Below are 26,727 nucleotides of genomic sequence, written 5' to 3' on the forward strand. Positions count from 1 at the left end.
GATACAATGCACAGTTAAATAACAAATATGAGGAGAACAGCACAGATGTTACAAACACACAAACACAACACATACTGTATATATTGCATAACCTTTTCTTTCCAAGTTAGCGGCAACATTTATAAATTGCATGCCTTAATAATATAATACACTGCTCAGAAGAATTAAACACTTGGAAAACACATCAGATCTCAATGGGGAAAAAATATCATGATGGATATCTATACTGATATGGACTGGGTAATGTGTTAGGAACGTAATGCCCCATCGTTTAATGGAAATGAAAATTATCAACCTACAGATGACTGAATGCACCCCAAAAAAGGTGGGTGCAGCAGGCTAGTCCATTTTGCTAAAAAAATGGTGCAGCAGGCTAGTCCATTTTGCTAAAAATTTCATTGCATCAACTCAAAATGGTACTCAGTAGTTTGTATGGCCCCCACATGCTTGAATGCATGCCTGACAACGTCAGGGCATGCTCCTAATGAGATGACGGATGGTGTGCTGGTGTATTTCCTCCCAGATCTGGGCCAAGGCATCGCTGAGTTCCTGGACAGTCTGAGGTGCGACCTGGCAGCATCGGATGGACCAAAACATGATATCCCAGAAGTGTTCTATTGGGTTTAGGTCAGGCGAGCGTGCGGGCCATTCAATGGAATCAATTCCTTCATCCTCCAGGAACTGCCTGCATACTCTCACCACATGAGGCCGGGTATTGTTGTGCACCAGGAGGAACCCAGGACCCACTGCACCAGCGTAGGGTCTGATATTGGGTCCAAGGATTTCATCCTGATACCTAATGGCAGTCAGGGTGCCATTATGTAGCCTGTAGAGGTCTGTGTGTCTCTCCATGGATATGCCTCCCCAGACCATCACTGACCCACCACCAAAACGGTCATGCTGAATGATGTTACAGGAAGCATAACAATCTTTACTGCTTCTCCAGACTCTTTCATGTCTGTCACATGTGCTCAGGGTGAACCTGCTCTCATCTGTAAAAAGCACAGGGAGCCAGTGGCGGACCTGCCACTTCTGATGTTCAATGGCAAATGCCAAGTGAGCTCTATGATGCCGGGCAATGAGCACAGGGCCCACTAGAGGAAGTCAAGCCCACAGGCCTCCCCCATGAAGATTGTTTCTGATTGTTTGGTCAGAGACATTCACACCAGTGCCCTGCTGGAGGTAATTTTGTAGGGCTCTGGCAGCGCTCATCCTGTTCCTCCTTGCACAAAGGAGCAGATACCAGTCCTGCTGATGGGTTAAGGACCTTCTACAGCCCTGTTCAGCTCTCCTGGAATCTCCTTCATGCTCTTGAGACTGTGTTGGGAGACACAGCAAACCTGATAATGGCTCGTATTGATGTGCTATCCTGGAGGAGTTGGATTGCCTGTGCAACCTCTGTAGGGTCCAGGTATCGCCTCATGCTACCAGTAGTAATACTGACCTAGCCAAATGCTATACTAGTGAACAAACGTCAGAAAAGATGAGTAGGGGAAAAAATGTCAGCGGCCTCCACCTGTAAAACCATTCCTGTTTTGAGGGTCATTTCATTGTTGCCCATCTAGTGCACCTGTTGTTAATTTCATTAACATCAAAGCAGCTGAAACTGATTAACAACCCCCTCTGCTACTTAACTGACCAGACCAATATCCCAGGAGTTTAATTGATTTGATGCTATACTCTGATTAAAAAGTGTTCCTTTAATTTTTTTGAGCACTGTACATATATATCTGTTATTTGGCTCATCTTCCTGTTTTCTCACTACAGTCCAATATGTCTGCATGGACTGACTTTTTTAGAGCTTGTGTCACTGGGCTTTTTTTTTTTTAGCTTCAAATGGATTTTTATATTCCCTTACAATGCTACTAGAACACAGTACCCGCTTGAAGCAGATCAAATGTGGATCAGAAGGTCTACTTCTCTGACCTCTGAAGTGTCTGAAACTGATGATAGACTGATGCCACCAACACAAGCCCAAAGCCCATTTACACAGGTCCTTAGGAAGTGATGTGTGCAGGCAGAATGGGTGTAGTGCACTCACAAATCAATTCTACCCTTCTTGGCCTACATAAACTAAACCCATTCTGAAATAATGTTGCTATGATGCAACTTCCTTTTTCTTCCTTGCCACAGAGAAATCACTTTTAATAATTTCTCTCTCCTTGTGCCACCATATGTGGAGGTGTTATTGGTCAAGCAGCACACTTGTGTGGTTTTCTGCTTCTGTTTTCCCTTCCGTCTCCTGTGTCATTGTGTCTCTGCAAATCAGGGCTTCAGTCTATCTCTTTATTTCACTACTGCATTGCACACAGTCAAAGTGATTGGATTATACCTGCAAGACTGGAAGGTCTCTGAAGTCTAGGTGTAGTGGAAGGGCTAATTCACATTGCAGTATGTTATAAATGCATTACTATATTCATGCATTATGACTGCTGTCAGCAAGTTTGTGCATGCACTAAAAACATGCAAAAACTGGTGGTAAATGCTGCTAAAATGCATATGATAATGCATAACTGCGTGAAAGGGCACAAAGAGTCATGCATGAGTCAATATTTCAGTTTAGCAATAAACACCAACGTATGGTGTAAGGTCAGATCTTCATATGACATACAGTATATAGTTAATACATTTTATAGATTAGTATATTGCCTACAAACTTAGATTGTAAGCTCCAAGGAGCAGGGCCCTCCTAACCCTCTTGTATTGAACTGTATCATTGCTGTATTGTCTCCCCTTATATATATATTGTAAAGCTCTGATCAAACTGTTAACACTATATAAATCCTGTATAATAATAATAATTCTAACAGCTAAAGTGAACTTTGCACATCAAATAAACTCATAGGGTTTCCCAATAAATTGCTATTATCAGTACATTCCAAACTTCTTTCATGTATCATTTCCTGTCATCTGAGATAGGTGACATGTGGTGAGTAATAGCAGCTACAATATGCCATGTAGAGAAATACATGTTTTTTTTACCCTAAAATATATGGAAAGCACTGTGTATGCATTTTTGAACCAGAATAAAAATGCACTGGACTATATCTGGTGTGAACCAGCCCTCTGGATGAATGAAAAAAAAAACTATGCATGTATACCTGGCTTATGAGTTGGCCAACTTATTGACAACTGTTGGAATATAGTGCTCATGTATTTTGTGTAACAATTACATCAGTATTCAGTAGAGATATTTTCTTCAACCAGTAGATGGCAGTGTTTATAATTTTGTAACTGCATCTATGGTATACTCTGTCTTTTCTTTAAATAAAGTTTCCTGTTTCTTTGGTGCAGTGAAGCAGAAAAGCACATGTGGACTATGCACTGTTTTGTAGGGCTATATACAGAATTTCTAAAAACAACGATGATCCACTTCCCTCCACTGCCATCAGATGGCTGAACCAAAAAAATAACCGTGTATGGCCAGCCTTAGGAAAAGTCATTTTAAGATCTAATCTACCCTGCCTCTGGAGACATTTATAAACACCTATATATAATACAAGGGCGATGCCAAAAATTTGCGTTTAATCAAAGTTTTTGCATCTGCATACAGTATATATATCTACTATTCGCTCTCTCACAACTCTACATCCAGGTATGGGGCAGAAAATGACTCACTTCCCTCCCTACCACATGACAATACTAGTGCCTGGTGATTGGCCACATAGGTATACATGGGGTGGGTAATCCATGAGCCTGTTTACGTGAGATTGGAGGGATCCAAACTGCAGATGTTTTAACACAGAACACAGAAAGAATAAAGATTCAAACAAATGACTGAAGGTGCAAGTATTGCTTGGATTCATTTTAGTGCCCCCTTTTTCAGTGAACAGGTAATTTTCCAACATGTAGCTATAAGGCCCCTGTCACCGTAGCAATTCTATCACTAACAAAAATTAGCCAGCAACAGAAGTGCAAGAAAATAAAAGGATTCATTTTTGTTTTATACAGTATGTATCACTGACTTGCTGGCTTCAAATGTGAGAAACTGCTCCATATCTGCAAAACCTGAATTGCCATTGGGAGAGCACTTCATCGCTCCTCCAGATGGCGAGAGAGCTATGCATGCAAGCAGATGCTTTCACTTTGTACTGTGTCTCACATGATCCTAACAAAGCAAGCAGGTCAGTACAACCTGGCTACTGATTTGACAAAGGAATTGATTTACTAAAGGCAAAAAGGCTGTTCATTTTACATGAGAAGTTGCACTTTGCAAGGGAATTAGCTCCAGAGTTTAATGAATGTGGTTGACTTTGCAAAGAATACCCACTCACGGGCAAGGGAAAAAAAAAAAAAATCGCATTTTTGCTTGCACATGATTGGCTAATGGGAGTCAGCAGAGATTCACCTTTTTCACAAGACTCTGGGGTGAATTACGTTGCAAAGTGAACAGCCTATTTATCTTTAGCAAATCAACCCCAATAAGAGGAAACTTTAAAGTATTTTGCCTCTGATGTAGATGTTTTGCTTATGAGGTGATATTCTACTAAACTATTTAGATTTGCAAGATTTACCTATAAGGTTTCTATTACTCTAAAATAAATGCAAATGCAATCTTGCAGGCTTGTTCACATTTCTAGGTTAAGAGATGCAAATAGCAATTCAACACCCATCGTTTCTACCTGGTTTAGATGCTTCTTCTTGGCACAGTTGATTCCTCCTATAAATACCATGTTTGGCATAAAAGGTCCTGGAAATTCAAAGACAAAGTCATGTCTTAATAGCCAGATTGAAGCCCGACTAAAAAGGTCAACAGCTGTGACCTCCCTGTGCAGAAAATTTGATGCCAGTTGGGCAAAAGGAGTATAGACAAAATGGCACATAATCAGCTCAGCATATCTCAACAATATGTTCTTCATTCTTTCCTTGAAGGTCATGTGGTCAGAGTACCCAGTGAAGAATCTTGGCACATAGGAAGGTGGGCTGGGAGACTGGGATGCTTCCTGGTGAACCCCAAATAAAGCCGCTCTCATGAAGAACACAGTTGGAATAGATAAATGTTCTGATATTATCTCTCCACATGGGAAAACCGGATCAGTCAACATAGCATCGAACTTGCGTGTTTCCAAATCATTGATAAGAGTTTCATTGTAAAGAAGGTTCTGACATGCTACTACACAAAAATTTGTCAAATTCATCATCCTATCATACATATACATTGCTTTCTGTAAGGCTGTCCTCTCTACAAACACTGAATCAGTATAGTCTTTTATCATTAATTCAATATATTCTTTGGTGTAGGGAGCCGAAAAAGTTCTCACTGTGAATAGGTCTAAATTCTTAAAGTGAAAGTTGGTATCTGGGACAACCACAACAATCTCATGACCTCTATGGGACAGCTCCTCCACCAAGTTTCTCATGCTAAGCCAATGGCTTCCATCTTGAGGTACAACTAGCAGCTTTCCACCTTCATTCAGTCCAAATGTTACCAAAAAAAGAAATCTAAGGACCTTGCAAGAACTCATGTCTGCATCTGAGAAATCAAGAGATTAGTTCAAAACTCTTTACAGGGCAGTGTGCGCACTTATATGAACTCTGTAATCCACTCTGATTCCTTATCAGCTATCACAAACTGAACTTTGCTTTTTATTGAACACTTTCAGAGAACACACATTTCTCAATATCTGTCAGTCTTGCAGTTGAAAGCTTACTTGCAAAATATGCATTTTTACAAAGCTGAGGAAAGTAGGTGGTAAGGAAAAATAGTTTAGATTAGTTCATATTTGAACTTTCTGCCCAAAGTCACATGCATGAGCAGACAGAGAAAGGCTTTCATCTTTGTGAGGAAAAGTAATTGTCCCCAGGGAAATAAAAAAGAGGATGCTTTTGAATGTCTTCATTTTCTGTTCTAACAATTGTCAAAAAGACAGGAAGTAAGGAGAACTATCTGTATGGGGACACATAGGGACCTAGACAACCATAAAAAGTTTACAAGGGATGTTCCTCTTCCTCACGCCAATCAAAATTATACAAACAATTTGCTGGACTTACACCTTAATTCACAGAGGTATGGTGTGCTGGTTGGGAAATGCATCCCTGTTTTTTACTGACAACAAATAACACAACAGTTATAAAATTAAATGGCGCTGACTTTAAAGCACAGTAGCAAGCATTGCACCTACTTGAGTCAGAGGATTTCTTCGTACACAATTGATGCCTCCTATGAAGATCATGTTTGGCATAATAGGTCTAGGAAATTCAAATACAAAGTCATATCTTAGAAGCCAAACGGAAGCTCTACTGAAAAGATCCATAATTGTGACTTCCTTGTGCAAGTAGTCTGAAGCTAATCGGGCATAGGGAGCGTAGAATATTCGGCATACAATCTGGTCAATGTAACTTATTATAAAGTTTTTCGCTCTCTGGCTAAAATCCATATGGTCGGTGTACACAGTAAAGAATCTGGGAACATATGAAGCTGGGACTGGAGACCGTGTTGCTTCCAGGTCTGCACCAAAGAAAGCCCCCCTTATGAAAGACACAGAAGGTATCGAAAGATGTTCAGCAATGATTTCTCCACATGGGTAGACAGGGTCATTCAACATAGCATCAAACTTGTAGTCTTCCAAATACTTGATAAGAGAGTCATTTTGCAGTAAATACTCACACTGAGCAACTACAAAGCTGGTTATATTTACTATTCGTTCATACATAAACTTCACATCCTGCAGAACAGGCCGGAATTGAAATATATCATGACCAGTCTCCTTCACCATCGATTGCATAAACTCTTTGTTAAAGGGCACCGAATAAGTTCTCACTGTGACATTATCCATCTTATTTACATACATATGTACTTCAGGGACTACCATAACAATCTGGTGACCTCTTTGGGATAACTTCTCAACTACGCTACTCATGGCGAGCCAAAGACTTCCATCTTGTGGTATAACAAGCAACTTGTCACTTTCACTTAGTCTAAATGCTGTGAACAAAAGAAGAATTCCAATAGAACTGAAGCACATGACCCTGGTCCCCATGGCTAGGTCCAGAGGTTCCACAGAATGAATGTTACTGTAGCCTGAGCTGAAATACTTTTCAGAAATGAACTCTGAGTACACATTGTATGGCACGAAAAAAAAAAAAATCAAAAGCAAATGACCTAGAGACAAAGATAACAAAATGCTGAGTAAATGTTTATGGCACAAATATTTGAGCACTGTGCACAAAGAACACTGACACCCAGTGGTAAAGTTGTACAGAATGATTGGGATATTATTATATTGGGATAGATTTACTAAAACTGGAGAGTGCAAAATCTTGTACAACTCTGCATAGTAGCCAGGGCTTTTTTTCAGCGGGAACGTAGGGGAACGTAGTTCTGTCGCCTCCAGCACTGAATGTACATAATGGCGAGGGAGGCTAGAGAGTCTATTGATGCTTGTTGCTGGGGGATCAATTGTCACTGGAGAGGATCTATTTTTGCATGGTGGTCTACTGTTGCTGGGAGGTCAATTGTTGCCGAACGGGATCTACAGTTGTTGGGAGGATTCTATTGTTGCTTGCGGATGGGAGATCAGTTTTTGCTGGGGTGGGATTTTGTTGTGGGGTCCATTGTTGCTGGGGGGGGGGGGCTATTGTTGTTGGCTGAAGGAGATCTATTTTACTACTTTACTTGTCGTCATTAAGAAATTCCATACAAAATAACACTTGGCTCTGTATTCTCTAAAAGGTGTGGTGCTGGGAGGTGGGTAGGGGGTGGAACCAAGTTACGGTGCTTGGAGGTGTGTGGAGGGGTGGGGGTGAAAGCAAGGGGTGACTTAGAAGGGGGGGGAGTTCCTGCATCTATACTCTGAGAAAAAAAGCCCTGATAGTAACCAATAAGCTTCTAACTTCAGCTTGTTTAATTGAGCTTTGACGAAAAAACCTTGAAGCTGATCAGTTTCTGTGCAGAGCTGCACCAAATTTAGCACTTTCCATTTTTAGTAAATCAACCCCAGTCTGTCTAAAGTCAAAACATCTTTTGGATACAGTGGTGAGGGGGTTAGAACCCATGGCAGGCTTTATTGCTGTTTGTGTCCCCATTCTGTTTGTCCTGGTGACCACTGTCTCTTAGATAGTAATTGAGGGAAAATTCAAAATTTTGAGCTCTGCCAAAACAGTAATAGAGGGGAAATCTTCCAATATGGCCATTTGATATTTTTTTCACTTTCCAGGCATTTTCTTTCATGTGCTGTTGTGTTTACAGTGCATCAAGTAATGAAAAATGTTTATAGTGTGAAATAGATGACAGAACAGAAATAGAGCGATGTGACGGAGGTTTCACCATTCCCTACTCTATCCAAGTTTTAAAACATGTTGGCTAAAAATTGATTTTATATGTAACGGAACAATTAACCTCATATGTTAGAAGGAACTAATTAGGAAAAGCCTGCATTATGTCACTTACAGCCACCAATCACATTTTTCTATTCTCTAAAATCTGAAATATGTAAGTGTGGCTTGCTGCTTAACCTTCATAGCGGTATGATTATTTCAGATTTTTGGTGCTGAAAGCGGTACCATTATTTTGCATGGAAATATGTAGTTTTTTTATTGTAGGCTGTAATATTTAGGAATAACTCACTGAAATCTGTCTGAACAAGAGTCTATTAAACATCCCGGGTATGATAAAATTTGAAACACAAAATCATAAATTATAATTTAATAAATAAACATAAAAAATAATAATATAATAATAATACATTTAATTCAATAATATAATCAAACCAGAACACTGAAATTTGAAATATAGCGCCAAGTTCGCACATCGCTGACCTAAAGGGACGCTTTTTGGACGCCATGGACTTTTCTAAGTTTGCAGGCGGAAGGAAAGAACAATCAAAATGCAGACAGGGGACAGGACAAAGCACTAGGGGCAAAATGTATGTGAAATGGGTTGAAACAGCAATGTTTTACTATGTAAAATCATTTTGAAAAAAATGACTTTTTTTTTAAATTTTCAAATTTCCCGCTGCCGGCGGCGCCCGTACGTCCCGACGTCACAGGGACCAGAACACAGGAGCCGGATGCTGGCATCAGCCGGAGGAGATGGCCGGGGACGCTGCAGGGGACACATCGCGGGAGCGAAGGACAAGGTAAGTGCTGCAGGGACTCCCTATGCAGCGCCGCACGGTAAGCCCGAGCTCGGGGTTACCGATTTTGGTACAAACATTTTACCCCGAGCTACACTCGGGAATACCGTTAGGGAGGTTAAAGTGTTACTAAACCGAGGACCCTGAATTCACTCTGTCTGGTCTCCCACAGTACACAGAACATGGAAATGCAATTATTTTAGTACATATAAACTGCTAAATACATTTTCTCATTAGCAGTCAGAGCAGTCTTGTGACTTCTATCAGTGTCCAGCAAAGCACTGGTTAAAGCTAGGAGGTGTTTTCATTCTCCCTTGATTGTCCTATAAGGCTGCATAACCCCTGCCCCTCTGTCTGGACAGTGCTGATTGGCCTTGTGCTGATCACATGCACTTTTCCAAGTAAAAAATAGACTGTAGCAATACACACCAAACTGAGCATGTGCAGTTTGTGCCAAAGGCTCTGTTCTTTCAGGAGATGAATTGGGGACAGTAGAAGAAGGGGAGGATCAGAGAAGACAAGATCAAACATCCTTTTTACACAATGCGGAGGATTAACCCCTTAGGTTTCACAGTGAGTACAACATGCATGCTTTACTACATATACAGACTGATTTTACTGATTGTGGGTTTAGTAACACTTTAACAGTATGGTAAAACTGCCAGTACATAGTCCTTAATGAGGAATATAAGTTCCACCTAAACATTACTCGGGAGGGGTTGCTGTGGTGCTCACCTACTTACAATGAAATGTCTGTTGGTGCAACGTCATGGGCCTTTGGCCTCATGGTGTCTACCCAAGGGGAAGAGCTCCTCTTCTACACCTTCTACATAGCTCCATTCTTTTCAGACACAGACCCTAGAACAGCTTCTCCCCAACCTATAAATGTAGATTGTGAGTATGGTCAATAAAGTTTAGCTAAAATCAAGAACATAAAAAGTCAGCTCAAAGGACATAACTTACAGTTAGTCTTATGTGCTGATCCTTCTTGTTTTAGAAGAAACTTTCCTTTGTCCTAGCCCCACCTCCACCACCGCTGCCATAATATTCCGGAGCTGCAGGGGTAAATACAATACTAAGGCTGTCAGCAGCTTTTATTGAAAGAGCTTGATTATGCCTTTTCTTCCAGAGCCTTACAACAGCTTCTATGAATGACACAGGATCTATTAATGTTGAGGGCGGGGCTATCAATCATCTGCCCATCCCCCATTGATCGATCAATTTGTATTGGCATAGACAACTGGGGGGGGGGGGGGCATTGGGCAGCATTACAGAAAACACATTGCGGACAAACAAAATAATGTCTTTTGGCAGCTTTCAGTTTGATTTCTGATTTCCCACAGATTAATCCCTGGCTTATTTGCAATTATTGGTATTTCACATAAAAACCTAATGGTTAAATCCTCACAAAAAGGCACATCATTACAAAGAACACTAACAGACCACATTCTTTAACTTCGTAAATTACACACTCTCTGTATCTGGTCAACAGATCTCAACACAAGTATGTTAAGCGAAGGCTAAAACAACTGAAGCACACTTACCGGGTCTACTCTGTTCTTCTCTGGACAGCTATGTCCCCCAATAAAGACCATATTTGGCATCAAAGGTTTACCAGACTTCAGTACAAAATCATATTTGTATAGCCAAAGTTCAGCCTGACTAAATATTTCAAGTAGCTTTACTTCTTTATGCAGGAACTTGGAAGCCAGTCTGTTGTATTCAGTCTCAATTTGTTGGCAGGCTAAGGTTTCTAAAGAGTGAAGGAAAACTCTCCTCACTCGCTGCAAAAGATCCTCCTGGTTGTTTCCTAGGTCAGAGTGATCTGAATTTGGACAATTTACAGCCTTTTTATCCCAGCCACAAGGAAGTGAGGGTAGAAAATAAATGGATGGGAGCTTGAGATGTTTTGCAAGAATAGGACCACAAGGAAAAAAAGGATCCATAACGGAAATATCAAAACGTTTTCTTTCCAAGAAACTAAGCAACTCCTGGTCAGCCAGAAGATCTAGACAGGTACAAGATAAAACTGACGCAGTATACTTCATCCTCATATATTCTGTGCTAATAGCACTTAGCAAGCTATCCATCAGAGACTGACCTGTTATAGGTTCCAAATTTATACTGAGCCCAGACTTAAGTAGAGGGGCGCTGTACATCTTCACTGTTATTCTTTCAAAGGAGCCCATGTCCATCATGTTCCTAGGTATCACCAACACTATCTCATGGCCTTTTTGTTGGACTTTATCTACCATAGTGAGCATGTCAAGCCAAGTATCAGTGTCTTGAGCAATTACCAGTACATTTCCACTCTCTGCCAAGGTGGGAAGACCCAGAATGACAACAATCCAGAGGAACATCAGTGAAAGAATATCCGCTGCCATGTCTGAAAAGTCTAAACTCCCTGAGAACACACCTCAGAGAACTATTGGCAAATACATTCTTATATATTTGGTTTTCAGTGAGTCAAATAATTTAAATAGCCTGTGTCTATCACAATCACTCAAGTGCTGGACACTCCCTTCTATAATAACAATTTATCAGCCTTATCATGAAACGTGATAACTAATGTATAGTATCCATTAGAGTTATTCATAATAAATAACATTTTCAAAAGATAAAGCAGGTAGGAACCCAGTGTGTTTGGTAAGGTGTAAACATTGTGTGACATTCAAAACTGAATACTGGAAAAGGCAAGGTTAGCAACTTAGGAAATTCCATATTCAGAAGTTATTACTATTATTATTATACAGGGTTTATATAGCACCAACAGTTTGCTCGGTGCATTACAAAATAAAGGGAGACAATACAGCAACAATACAGTTCAATACAAGAGGGTTAGGAGTTCTGCAAGCCCTTAAGTCTTAGTTTAAATTGTGCTTTCTGTTACCTAATTTATAATGAAATTTTAACAGTAAGGACAGCAGGGCAGGAGTGTTTACATTCCACTCCGTTCAACCACCAGGAACGGAGATTAACACCTGGTACTTCTGGGTATGGAGGCCATGGTGGGGTTGGGGGGGGGGGTTACAAAAACTGGAGCACTCAAGATTTGGTGCAGCTGTGCATGGTAAGCCAATCAGCTTCTGACTTCAATTTGTTCAATGAAGCTTTGACAATAAAACATAGAAGCTGATTAGATTCTAAGCAGAGTTGCAACAGATTTTGCACTCTCCAGTTTTAGTAATGTGTTTTACTCCCTTTCCTTCCAAATGATCAAGCCAGTGCTCTGTAATTGCCTGCTCAGGCACCCATTCCTCTCACATGGAGCACAGAGAGTTTCCTTTCTTCAATCTAGCCTGGCAGTACTAGGGTTGTTGGTTTGCATCCCAACCACAACACCACCTGCCTGAAGTTTGCATGTTCTCCCTGTGCTTGTGTGGGTTTCCTCCCACACTCCAAAGACATGCTGGTAGGTAAATTGGCCCTAGTATGTGTATGTGAGTTTGGGACCTTAGATTGTACACTCCTTGAGGATTAGGGACTGATATCAATATACAATATATATGTAAAGTGCTGCGTAAATTGAGAGTGCCTATAATAAAGGCAAATACAAGCAACTGTGGGGACCAGGCTCACCAGAATTAGAATAATCCTGTTGCTTTGCCTTGCATGGGTAAAACACAAGTTCACTTTAAAGTTGATCTCTGGGAATAATCTGTTTTCATTTTTTTTCTTCTTTTCAATTTCAAAAATAAGCAAATATTACGCCTTCATATCAAATCACATTGACATAGTCATTCACGAAGACATGAAGCAAAAGGGAATATGTATGAAGAGAAATATATCTGGATAGCCCAGTACAACCAATTTATTTTGTAATGAAATCAATACTCTTCCTCTTATCACATACACTCCCAGTTATCTCTCAATCTATTCCACTCATGCCTCCATAATCAATCGATATTGCCTAATAATTGTAATATAATAATAAGAAATAGTCTGTTTTTAAAATTTACATTGGTTAACTGGAAATATCGATATGTCAAATTGAAGGGAGCTACACGGGAGTCTCAAAATTACAGTTGCATTTTTTTAACGAACACAAAATTTTCTCTGAATGGATGAAATGGAGTGAAGGGGAGGATGATGTCACAATTACCATTTTGTGAGAAAATACAGGACATCTGCTGAATGGCTGAGGTGCCAAATGAGCTACTCCCTGTGTTCAGTGTATCAGAGGGGAACACAGGGAGTAGAGTCACTCAAACAGAAAAGCACTTCCTGTAGCACAGACTACTATGGTGATTTTAAGACTCCCCTACAACCATGTGGATGCTAAATATAGATAATTACAGGTAACCAAGATGACCCAATGTACATTTTAAAAATGGTTTACTCCTGTAGTTCTTCTTAAAATTGTAAAAGTGACTAACATGAGATTACAAAATGAAATATTTATGCAGGCCATAGATGGGCCGTTTATCAGCCGAATTGTCGGCCGATAAACGAAAAATCGGTCAGTGCCGTTGCCGATGCTGCCACCAATGCTCACGAAAGAATGGGACAAGAAACCAGTTTGACAGAGGGAGCACACCATACAATGTGACAGCAAAACAAATACATTATGTTTTTATTTGGATACAAATGGATACATTTGTTGCAACCGCAAGACTTTTTCATATAAAATATAATAGCGGACTTCTTCTTCTTCGGTCATGGCTCATGCGCAGATTTTTTTATCGGTAAAATGATTGGCCGATTTGCCCATCATTGCCAGGAAAATCATCCAATTGTTCAAATCGGCCACAAATTTTCCAACATGACCGATAAAAAAACAGTGCAAAAAAACCCGAAAAACGGACGACCAATTAACCCACTAACAGTGAAAAAATCATCCGATTCTTTTTTCGGCTGAAAAGTCAGCCGCTTTTCGACCCGTCTATGGCCGGCATTAGTCTTTGGGTAGAAAACACCTTAGCATTTCCAGCAAATAACAGTGTAGAGCTAACCCATTCATTTATTTAATAATTTATTAATTTATTTTAGTAGAGTAGGGAAAGACTAGAAACTCTGTCAGATTTCTTCTCTCTGTATGTATTAGAAAATAAATCTCCATATTGGAGCATGGATAGCAGTAATTCTAGTCAATCTATCCTTACTCCATCCAAAACTAAAGAAAAAAAGTTTTTGGCTTGACATACTTTAAAATGAAATTCTAATATTATATGCTTTTCTGCACACATAATATAGACAGAGCACTAATGGTTTGCCTGAGCCTCATTAAAATAGTCTACTCAATAAACAGCAACTGTTAATACATTGGTCAGTCCTCAGAGTATGTAATTACAATATAGCATACAGAGGGCACAGCTCACTATGTATAATTTACATTCTGCAGTGGTTAGCAGTATGTAAAGTACAGAGCAGTGTACAGAGTGCAATGGTGAGAAGTATGTAACCTACAGTACATTTGCCATAAATACTGTATACAATATTCAGCAGTAAGGATTATAGACCATTCAGCAAAGCATAGAGTATAGCGGTCAGGAGTATGAAATGCACATGGCATGTTACATAATCCTGACTGCTGCACTCTGTATGCTGTGCTGTACAATTTACATTCCTGACTACTGCACTTTCAGCATAGAGAGTGCAAAGGTCAGGAGCACTTAACACAGCACTTGTTAGCAGGTAACAATCCCCCAAAGCAAACATATCACAACTCAACTCTCTCCCTGACAGCTGCCAAAACTCCCTCCCAACACAAATCACTCCCCCTCCTCCCCACAAGTAAAAATCGTCCCCAGTAATCCTCCCTCAAATAATCACCCCTCCCACAAGCAAAGCTCCTGTTTCCTCAAGAAAACATCCTCCACTAAAAGTACCTATGCACCCCTTTCCCACCCATCACCCCTGCACCCCTTGTCCTCCCTCTTTACTTTCCTTGCACTCCTTGTCCACCACTGCTCACTTTTGCAGCCATCTTCCTTTAGTACTCACCTCTGGGCCTTTCTACCACAACTGCACCCTTCACCCATCAGTGCACCCCTATACTATATCCCCTGCATGCCTCTTCCTTTACTGCTCAGCACTGCAACCCTGCAACCCTCTGCTGCTATTTTCCACCACTGCAATCCTTTACACTATGGCACCCCCTTTCCCCCCTTTTACATTACTACGCCCTCCCCCTTCACAGCACACTCCATACACCTCGGCATCCGTTTTACACTACTGCTCAGTATTGTACCCCTGCAGCCATCTTCTACCATTGCATCCTCCGGCAAACCTTGTACACCACTACATTCTCTTCACCTTTTTTTCATCACCATACCATCTTAATCCATCACTGAGCTTCCCCTAAACCACTGCTTATTATTGCACTCACTGCAGCCCTCATCTACCGCTGCACCCGAACACATCCAGAAGAACCAATTACAATGTCTAGCAATAGGGTTGATTTACTAAAACTGGAGAGTGCAAAATCCGATACAGCTATGCATGGTAGCCAATCAGCTTCTAACTTCAGCTTGTTCAATTAAGGTATGACAAAAAAATATGGAAGCTGATTGGTTTCTATGCATAGTTGCACCACATTATGCACTCTCCAGTTTTAGTAAGTCAACCCCAATACTTATTTTTTAATACTAATGACCGAAAAAATAAAATTTTGTTATTACTAGAAATTTTATTTCATAAGTGGAAAAAAAAGAAAATATTTCATAAGAATATATTATATAGTATATATATATAGTATATATATATATATATATATATATATATATATATATATATATATATATATATATATACACAGTTGTGTTCAAAATAATAGCAGTCAGACATTACTAACCTGATCAATCACTGTTTTTGGTAGAAATGATATTTCTACATGGCAAATAATTTACTAGCAGGTGTAGTAGAGTAATAGAAATCCAACAGACCCAACAGTCATGACATGCATGCTGCTGATTCTGTGTAATTGAATCACTAATTGGAAGGGGCATGTTCAAAATAATAGCAGTGTGGAGTTCTATTAGTGAGGTCATTCATTCTTTGAAAAACAGGTGGCAATTATTGCCCTTATTTAAGGAAGGAAGGCAGCAAATGTTGTACATGCTGGTTACAGTGCTTTTCTCTCTGAAATTCTGAGGAAAATGGGTCGTTCCAGACCTTGTTCAGAAGAACAGCGTACCTTGATTAAAAAGTTGATTGGAGAGGGGAAAACATATAAAGAAGTGCAGAAAATGATAGGCTGCTCAGCTAAAATGATCGCAAATGCTTTAAAATGGCAACTAAAACCTGAAAGACGTGGAAGAAAGCTAAAAACTACCATTAGAATGGATAGAATAGCCAAAATGGCAAGGACTCAGCCAACAATCAGCTCCAGGAAGATCAAAGAAGGTGTAAAGTTACCGGTGAGTACTGTTACAATTAGAAGACGCCTATGTGAAGCCAAGCTATCTGCAAGAAGCCCCCGCAAAGTCCCACTGTTGAAAAAAAGACGTGCTGAAGAGGTTACAATTTGCCAAAGAGCACATTGACTGGCCTAAAGAGAAATGGCGCAACATTTTGTGGACTGATGACAGTAAGATTGTTCTTTTTGGGTCTAGTGGCCGGAGACAGTTTGTCAGACGACCCCCAAACACTGAATTCAAGCCACAGTACACTGTGAAGACAGTGAAGCATGGTTGCACAAGCATCATGATATGGGGATGTTTCTCATACTACGGTGTTGGGCCTATTTATCGCATACCAGGGATCATGGATCAGTTTGAATACATCAGAATACTTGAAGAGGTCATGCTGCCTTATGCTGAAGAGGAAATGCCCTTGAAATGGGTGTTCCAACAAGACAACAACCCCAAACACACCAGTAAACGTGCAACATCTTGATTCCAGACCAACAAGATTGACGTTATGGAGTGGCCAGCCCAATCCCTGGATCTTAATCCAATAGAAAGCTTGTGGGGTGACATCAAAAATGCAGTTTCTGAGGCAAAACCAAGAAATAGAGAACTGTGGAATGTAATCCAATCATCCTGGGCTGGAATACCTGTTCACAGGTGCCAGAAGTTGGTTGACTCCATGCAACACAGATGTACAGCAGTTCTCAGAAACAGTGCTTATACAACTAAATATTAATTAAGTGATTGAAAGGAAAGCAAAATCTTCAAACATTTTTCAGTTTATATAGTGAATGTTTGAGTTTGTAAAGAAGAATACAAACACTGCTATTTTTTTGAACAGTCTAATATTCACTTTTCTTCAATTTTTTTAGAGGAACACAAATTTGATATATTTTTCTTCATGTTTTGATTTGGAATAGAATGTGTAGTGTTCCCAATGCATTTGTGTGTATGGAAATAAAAGCTATTAGAAGGATTTTGAGCTTTATTCACTTTTTTCAACACACTGCTATTATTTTGAACACAACTGTATATACACCTGCCAGCAGATGGAGAAAGCCAGTTTATATGTTTTCAAATTTCTTCTTACTTCCAGGGCTTTTTTTTCTCAGATAATAGGTTCAGGAACTCCCCCTTCCTAGTCACCTCTTGTCCCTGCCCCTACCCACCTCCGAGCACTGTCCCTTTGTTCCTTACCCTACACACCTTCCAGTACTTTTTAAAGAATACACAACCAAGTATCATTTTTAAGTACTAAGAAGTTTGTATGGAATGTGTTAATGATAACAACAAAGCAGTAAATCAGATCACCGGCAGGCAGCAACAATAGACCCCCACAACAAAATACCCGCAGCAACAATAGATCCCTCAGCAATGCTGGCCCCCACAACAAAATACCCCCCAGTAACAATAGCTTCACCCCAGCAACAATAGATATCCCAGCAGCCAGCATCAAAAGAGCCTCCAGCAGCCATCAACATAGACCCCTCCCTCAACAGTAGGTCCCTGTCAGCAACATAATACAACCCCCCAGCAACAATAGACCCCCCACCAGCAACAATTGACTTCCCCAACAACAATAAACCCCCCCAGCACCCCTTGCCATGACATACATTCAGTGCTGGAGGTGCCGGAACTGCATTCTTCCATGTTCCCACTGAAAAAACCCCTGCTTACTTCTATTGTAGAAAGTCTGTTGTTTACAAAGTTGAATAGCTCAAGCTGACGTTAAAGCAGTATCAAACCCAAAACCAAAAATGTAATATATATTAGATTTCCAATCCCTAGATGCGGTGTTAGCATTCATTTCTAGACATGTGCAGTTTGTTTGTTCCAAATTGAAATTCGGACAAATTTTTCATGTTTGTATCCGAATTTCCGAATACCACATTAACAAATTTCAACGAATCTGAATGAAACATTAACAGAATTCATTAGTTTCATTGAGATTCGGTCGCTGCGTGACTAACCATGATTCATTCACATGGGGGGGGGGCAGAGATCTGGGGGTTCACTTGTTAAAGGGGGCTTCCAGATTCCAATAAGCCCCCTGCCCGCAGACCCCCACATCTATAGCCTGGGGTTATGGGTAAGAGGCCCTTATCCCCATCGACATAGGGACAAGGTGCTTTGGGGGGGAGCCCCTTGCTCCAAAGCGCCTCCCCCATGTTGAGGGCATGTGGCCTAATATGGTTCAGGAGGGGGAGCACTCACTCGTCCCCCCCTTTCCTGGCCTGCTGAGCTGCATGTTCGGATAAGGCTCTGGTATGGCCATTTTTTTTTTATTTTGGCGTGGGGTTCCCTTTAAAATCCAAACCAGACTTAAGGGACAGGTATAGATTTTGGGCGATCCCCACGCTATTTTTTGCTCACTGACAGGAGAATGTAAACAAATCAATGACCGGCTTTAATTTTTTTTTTTTAAATAGCGTGAGGGTCCCCCTCCAATCCTTACAAGGCCCTTATCCTAGCATGCAGCCCAGCAGGCAAGGAAAGGGGGGGGGGTAAGTGAGCGCCCCCCCTCCTGAATCATACTAGGCCACATGCCCTCAACATGAGGTGTGCTTTGAGGTGGTGGGGTTCTCCCACCAAAGCACCTTGTCTCTATGTTGATGGGGACAAGGGCCTCTTCCCCACAACCACAGCCCAGGGTTGAGGAGATCTGCAGGCGGAGGGGCTTATCAGACTCTGGAAGTCCCCTTTAACAAGGCCACCAGATCCCAGCCCCCCCATGTGAATGACTATAGGGTACACTGTACCTCAACTTGCCCCCCCTTTCCTGGCCTGCTGGGTTGCATGCTCAGATAAGGACCTGGTATGGGTTTAGGGAGGACCCCAAATGCAGCATACCAACACACATCAATCCACGTGCATTTACCTGTGATCAACATACACTTTGCTGTGTGAATGGACCCGTAAACACAACTGAATAAGTCTACCCGGTGACTCATTTCTCCTCACTCCCACTCCTGTCCCTACCACTCCTTCTGAGGTTTCAAAAGGAGAAATCTTGCCGGAAAGGAGATGTAGTGGCTCTGCCAAAGTTGGAGTGCTACTATAGTAAATTTAGTGGGAAGCTATTAAGCTAAAAGCCAGCCTGAGCTTTGATTGTTACTGTTTTCTACATTCGTTGTTTTTGCCCTAAATTCAAAATATTCTTTGATTTTGCCTGTTGCTAGCAGGTGTCCACCAGTAGATAGACTAGGAAGAAATAATGTTATGAGTTAATATTTATTGTTTGGCCAATCACTAGGAGGTTTGTTTTCAATACTGTTGGCTAAGCAAAGAAGATAAAGATTCAAAGAGCCCTTCTAAAAGGGTCATTCCCTCCAAGACTTTGCCTGGAGAGGATGTCCAGGTCCCCAATTACCCACACATATACACACACTATATACTAGAACACCAAATGCTTAGAATCCTTACCTGATTTAGAGGCTTTCTTTGAACGCAGTTAATTCCCCCTATATAGACCATATTGGGCATCACAGGCTTTGGATAATCAAGCACAAAGTCAAGTCTCATAAGCCAGATGGCTGCATGACCTAAAATTTCATGTAAATTGACCTCCCTTTGAAGGAACTCAGAAGCCAGTTGCTGGTATGGAGAGTAAAGTATATCACACAGAAAATATGAGACTATTTCAAAAAAGACATTCTGCAGTCTTTGAGGAAAAGTCATATGATCAGTAAGACCCGATAACTGCCGTGGTACATAAGATAGTGGCATTGGACACAGAGAAGATCTTGCATCTTTATCACAAGGTATAGACCGTAAAAAGTACACGGAGGGTACTGCCAGATGCTCAGCAAGGATCTGGCCACATGGAAGCATGGGATCAGTGAAAACAACATCAAAAGAGGTTTCTTCCAAGGTCCGCATTATCTCTTTGTTGTTCAGTAGTCTAACACATGTATCAAACATCAGGGCTGTGGCTTCTTTCATTCTCTCATGCATATTTAAAATCTTCTGCAGCAAAGGTCTTTCTGTGAAAACTTCAGCTGAAAATTTTTTAAAATGACTCTGTAAATATTCACGAGAATATGACACAGGGTAGAACTTGATTTCATAACTTTCAGAGGCTTGAATATGGATATTGAAGTCTGGCGCTACTACAAAAATCTGGTGTCCATTTAGTCTCAACAAATCCACAACTGCACGCATGCTAAGCCAATGGCTGCCTTCCAACGGTACTACAAGCACGTTACCCGGTTCCACAAATGTTACATACGCAGAAGAAAATAATATAACGACAGCTGTGATTTGTACATAGTGAAACATTTTAGCCATGTCTTCTGAAAGAACCTTATCTGTAAGCCGCTTTTGAGCATTTGTCATTTAATGTTTAACAGTCTTCATTACGTCACTGTGCAATAAACCTGAACATAGAGTTTAGAAAGTTTATCTGTATATTTGTATTGGTCTTAAAGGGCAAAATAGTTACCTTGATACACAGGACATACCCTGGGGCCTTCAAGACTTTGATGTACAATATATAATATAATTTAAACTGAAATGAAAATGAAGAAGATCTTCACGTGTTGTTTAGCTATATATTAAAGCAAAAAACTTTGAATGAAACTTTAAATGAAAATTAATATTAAAGCAAAGCGCCAGTCTCCTGTAGCTGCTGACTTTTGAAAAACAGCCACTTACCTGTCCCTCGTCCCAGGAGTGTGCTCACTGCAGCTCCATCGGCCATCCTTTGTGCCTGGTGCCAGCATCTTAAGTGTGGGCACCTGGTTGTGACAAGCTACACTTGTGAATGTTCTCACACTTTGTGAATGGTCCCGCAGTCTTCTGGGACCTGTCACATAGGGGGGAGGGGGGATCAGAGAACTCCTACTTCCAATCACCTAGGTGGTCGAAGCAGAAGTAGGAGCGGGTACTGTCAAAATCGGGTACCTGCTCCCTCCCTGCTCCCCAAAGGTGCCAAACCTTAAGGGGAGCCGGGGAAAGAGTCCTTAAAGTGGAACTTCCCCTTTTGGGTGGAGCCCTGCTTTAATTAAAATCCTCCAGTGCATTGTGACCAACGTTAGGCTGTCACTCTGTTTTTGTTTATATAGAGATCATCATGATTTTGGAAATCTGATTATCACCTCCTAATGTGTTCTATTGGTATACAGACATGTATAAATGATCTTTGGAGGCTCTATTGTGGAGTGTAATACGCCTTGAGGATTTTTTGCTTGGTTGTATCTGCACAATACTATAAGATCAATTTATGGCAAGATTATTTCTCAGCTATAAATATATCACCAAAAGTATCTACGAAACATACATGCCTTTGGTGTGAGGCTCCTGTATGTTACAGTGCCATCCCTTATTTCCTACAGCTAAGCACAAGTGGCATATTGGTGGTGGAGTTGTATATGTTTATATCTTTACTTTGATTCATATGGCTCTGTGGGGAGTTGATATGGATGGTGAACATACATTATGAATAATACTAGTACAGAGATCCTTTGGCTCCCAAAGAAGTGGACCAAGTCCAAGAAACACATTGAGCCTGGGTTCACACTGATGCGGTGTGGAATTCGCACTGGTTTCTGTGCGAATTCTGCATCACATCAGAATTGCACCCTGTTCATGCGTACCACTGCTGGTGTGTATGTTAAGTTAAACGTGTTCGCAAAACGTGGTGTGATGTACAGAATCAGATTGCATAGGTGTGAATACCCATGCGATCCAATTCTAGTGGAAACAAAACAAAAGGGTCCTGCACCTTCTTAGTGCGGATGCGGTGCGATTTGTATGGCTTAAATCACATTGCACAGAATCCGCATGTGATTTGCACAGGAATGTGATGGGATTCTTATGTGGATCATATGTGATATGCCATGCCGCAGAAGTGTCAACCCAGGCTATACAACTATGCAAAGGATAACATGATTTACAATCACTTATTAATCTGTTAACATAGTACTAAAATCTTCTTCATAAGATATTTGTGTTTGTTTTATAGAATTATTTGTGAATCAACGTATGGTTGTTTTTTATAATATACATGAATAAACATTTTCATATATTTTAATTTTAATATGCTATGGGCAGCACAGTGGCTAAATGGTTAGCACTTCCACCTGGCAGTGCTAGGGTCGCTTGTTCAATTACCAACCACAGCACCACCTGCCTGGAGTTTGCATGTTCTCCCTGTGCGTGGGTTTCCTCTAGGTACTCCGGTTTACTCCCACACTCCAAAGACATGCTGGTAGGTTAATTGGATCCTATCTAAATTGGCCCTAGTATGTGTATTTATGAATGAAAGTTAGGGACCTTAGATTGTACGCCCCTTGAGGGTTAGGGACTGATGTGGATGTACAATATATATGTAAAGCGCTGCGTAAATCACCGGCACTATATAAGTACCTGAAATAAATAAATATGCTGTGCCTCAAAAGTCCCTTTTCTGTTTATATTTTGGTATAGTAAATCCACAACTGCATGCATGCTAAGTCAATGGCTGCCTTCATCAGGCACTACAAGTTACAAGGCACTGAAAGAAAATAAAATAAGGATAGCCATGATTTGTACATAGTGAAACATTTTGGCTATATCTTCTGAAAGAACCTTATCTGTAAGCTGCTTTTGAGCATTTAGAAAGTTTATCTGTATATTTGTATTGGTCCTAAAGGGCAAACATGTTAAACTGATACACAGGACATACCCTGGGGTCTTCAAGACTTTTATATACAATATATAATAAATGAAAATAAGGTTGATCGTCACATGTTGTTTAGCTATATATTAAAGCAAAGAACTTGAAAATTAATATTAAATAACGTGTTACTAAACCCAGGACCCTGCATTCACGATATCTGGTCTCCCACAGTACACAGAATATGGAAATGCATTCATTTTAGTAAATATAAACTGCTAAATACCTTTTCTCATTAGCAGTTAGAGCAGTCTTGGGACTTCTAACAGTGTCCAGTAAAGCACTGGTAAAGCTTATAGGAGGCGTTTTCCTTCTCCCTTGATTGTCCTATGAGGCTGCATAACTCCTGACCCTCTGGACAGTGCTGATTGGCCCTGTGCTGATCAAAGGCTCTGTACTTTCAGAAGATGGATTGGGGACAGCAGAAGAAGGGGATGATCAGAGAAGACAGGATCAAACATCCTTTTTACACAATGTGGAGCATTAACCCCTTAGGTTAGGTAAATGAAAACTGCTAAATATCTTTTCTCATCAGAAGTATATAGCAGTCTTGTGACTTCTATCGGTATCCTGCTGAGCACTGGTTAAAGCTTGTAGGAGGGGTTTTCATTCTGCTCTAACTGTCCTGCAAGGCTGCATAACCCTTGACCCTCTGTCTGGACAATGCTGATTGGCCCTGTGCTGTTCACACAACCCTCCCAAAGAAAAAGAAAAAGTTCTCTAGCAATACACACTAAACTGAGCATGTGCAGAGTGACTCATAGAGCTCTGTACTATCAGCAGATGGATTGGGGACAGTAGAAGAAGGGGAGGATCAGAGAAGACAGGATCAAACAGCCTTTTTACACAATGCAGAGGATTAACCCCTCAGGTTCCACAGTGAGTATGACAAGCATGCTTTACTGCATATGCAGACTAATTTTACTGTTGTGGGTTTAGTAACACTTTAATTGTATATAAAACAGATCGTTTTGCATAGAAAGAATAAATTACTGAAATAGAAAAGTGATGTCACAAAAAGACCAACTGGTCCACCGAGTCTGCCCCATTTATTTTTAACTTTATAGATATATGCTGATCTCAAGCATGGATTCATTTGATGTTGACTGTCTCACTACCTTTTAAACCTTCCTACGACTCTGTTTCCCATTACTAGAACATCAGCTTTTGGATTTAGTATTCAATGCAGAAGTAAAACTAGCATATTATGTGAAACTTACTTTAAAACAAAGCCCTCCAGCGACGCGCTGTCACCGCTGACAGGGCTTCCACCTTCACCTGGTCCTCCTTCCAGGTTCACAGGCTCTGGCGGCTTGAATGGCCGAGCAGTGATGATCTCCTATGGTGCACATTTAGGAGATGTTTACAGTACCCACAGGTAAGCCTTATTATAGGCTTACCTGTAGGTACAAGCAAAAAAAACAGACTTTACTACCACTTTGAATTTCCTGTGGGCATGATTACAGAATACAATTAATGCACAGATGGCCCTATGTAAGAGTGGGTCACACACAGGAGCGGAGTGACCATTTGGAAACTCGGGCACTGCCCGAGGGCCTGGGGTCAGTAGGGGGCCCCATGAGATGCCCCTGGTACCTTTTTCATAGGCTTTTTGGAGTTTGGGCAAGGACACAGGGGTCCCATGATCCCCTATTGCCCGGGTGCCCCATGAGTTGTCAGTCTGCCCCTGGTCACACACTGATCTCTCATCAATTCAAAAAATAAAAATCCACAAAGCTAGGTACTTGTAAGTGTCACCATGCTCAAAATGCATCTGCAAGTACTTATTGCGACTCAATGGATTCTGCTTCTAGTTTTTATTAAAGGATTGTTTACTTGAATTGCAAAAATGTTCTAATATACCAAAACAATCTGTACTTATACTAAATTACCCCCTAGCTTTATGTTCACGATTCTACAACAGTCAGCAGAGATATGCACCCACTGTAGACCTAAATGCACACTATACAGGGCTTCTGAATAGTGTTTGACAGTTCCTACTCTGAAAGGAACAGGCCACTGACAGTGCTTTGGCAGCGTACATATAGGATTTTTATTTTCTTATTTTAACCTATTGTGTTTTTTAATTGTTAGGAATATTTGAGCAAGGTGTTACAAACTTATGAATTGGTTGATTTTATTACCTTTTAACCCCTAGCTGCTTCATTTTTGCTATGTTTATGCACAGATTTTTATAAAGTTAAAAAAAAAAAACTATATAGGTTGAAGGAAAATGGCAAGCAGCATATTTTTGTGTTTTTTATTATGAATACATTTACGCTTTAACTATATTTTTATCAACTTAAAAATTACTAATATACAGTAATGTGATTTATTGTTATACTAAAGCTACACTTGAAAATGTTGTAAAAATGCTGATTTGTTCTTGTTAGTCAGGTTTGATTTCCTGGATGAATACCTGCCAAGAAGATAAAAGCTGATGGGAGCAATCAGATGAACAATGTCTCCTTCTGTGATAGGTTACTTATTATGTTTGCTGCAATATTTGTACAGTATTAGCTGAACTGTTCTAGCTTACATGCGTTTTTGAATAAAGATAGCTGCAGTTTGTTGTATAAGTGGGAAAAAATATAACATTTTATATGAATATATTTTTATTTATATTTCTTAAATCTAAAAAGTGTTGTGCTGTCGCTTTACCTCTTATAAACAAATCAATAGTGCATCAGTTGTACTTGACCAGGTTTGTGATATGATCAAGGAACACTCAACAAATGTGGCTTGACATTTTAAAGTGGTTTTGAAGGCTGAAGGTTTTTTACTTTCACCCATTCTATGCATGAAAGTAAAAAACCTGTGTGCAATAGTGCCCCCAGCCCCCTCATTACTTACCTGAGACTCATCGCGATCCAGCAATGTGAATGACAGCTTCAACTGTGCCGGGTCTCTGCCTCCTCATTGGCTGAGAGTGCAGCCATTGGCTCCCTCTGCTGTCAATCACAGCCAGTCAGCCAATGAGGAGAGAGAGCGGTGGGGCCAAGCCACGGCTCCTTGTGTGAATGGACGCACAGAGCAGCAGGTGCCCCCATAGCAAACTGCTTGCTGTGGGGGCACCCGGCAAGAGGGCAGGGCCAGGAGTGCCTGCGGGGGACCCAAGAAGAGGAGGATCCAGGCTGCTCTGTGCAAAACCACTGCACACAGCAGGTAAGTATAGACATGTTTGTTATTTTTCCCTCCAAAAAAATGAACCTTTAGAATCGCTTTAACGAATGTCCAAGCCATACGTAGACAGGGTATATGGAAAGTTGTCTGCCCAAGGAAAGGAGGAGATGTAACGTGAGGTTCACTGGAAATTCTAGCTGAAAACAAGAATCCCTGATGGCCTTAATTTGTGAGTGAAACCCATTTTATGAAAACATATTTTACATACGAATCCCTGTCTGTCCTGAGTCCACCTTGGAAGCTCAACCCCTGCTGACACCACATTAAACCTTTCCCCAGGTGGACCTCTTGACTCTAACCATAAAAAGTAGACATACTCACAGTTTAGGGTGAACCCATATTCTGGCTATATTGAGGTCAGAATATAAAGAGTGTAAGCACAACAAAATGATACAAGTATATATGCATAGAGTAAAATGTCCTGTAAAGTCAGAATTTAAACATCAGTCCCAGTGTCTGAGATGTT

At 40.7% G+C, this 26,727-nt stretch overlaps 1 protein-coding gene across 5 annotated transcripts in view; it reads right to left on the reverse strand.

Moving 5' to 3' along the window:
• LOC149449495 (UDP-glucuronosyltransferase 1A1-like) overlaps nt 1–26,727 on the reverse strand; it is an 82,311-nt gene that overhangs the window by 35,610 nt on the left and 19,974 nt on the right. The window contains exon 1 of one of the 5 annotated variants that reach the window (XM_089693160.1): nt 19,847–20,748. The exons of 1 other annotated variant lie outside the window; for it this stretch is intronic. In XM_089693160.1, the coding sequence (XP_089549286.1) occupies nt 19,847–20,710 (864 nt within the window). In that variant the 5' untranslated portion in view covers nt 20,711–20,748. Of the gene's footprint in view, nt 1–4,622; nt 5,481–6,122; nt 7,017–10,618; nt 11,474–19,846; nt 20,749–26,727 lie in introns of those variants that run through there. 3 more of the 5 variants (XM_089693166.1, XM_089693161.1, XM_089693165.1) reach the window with 3 other exon arrangements.

The sequence above is a fragment of the Staurois parvus genome, unplaced genomic scaffold (assembly GCF_062004578.1).
Source record: "Staurois parvus isolate SC_StPar_1 unplaced genomic scaffold, SC_StPar_1.0 ptg000616l, whole genome shotgun sequence".
In the NCBI taxonomy this organism is placed as follows: Eukaryota; Metazoa; Chordata; class Amphibia; order Anura; family Ranidae; genus Staurois; species Staurois parvus.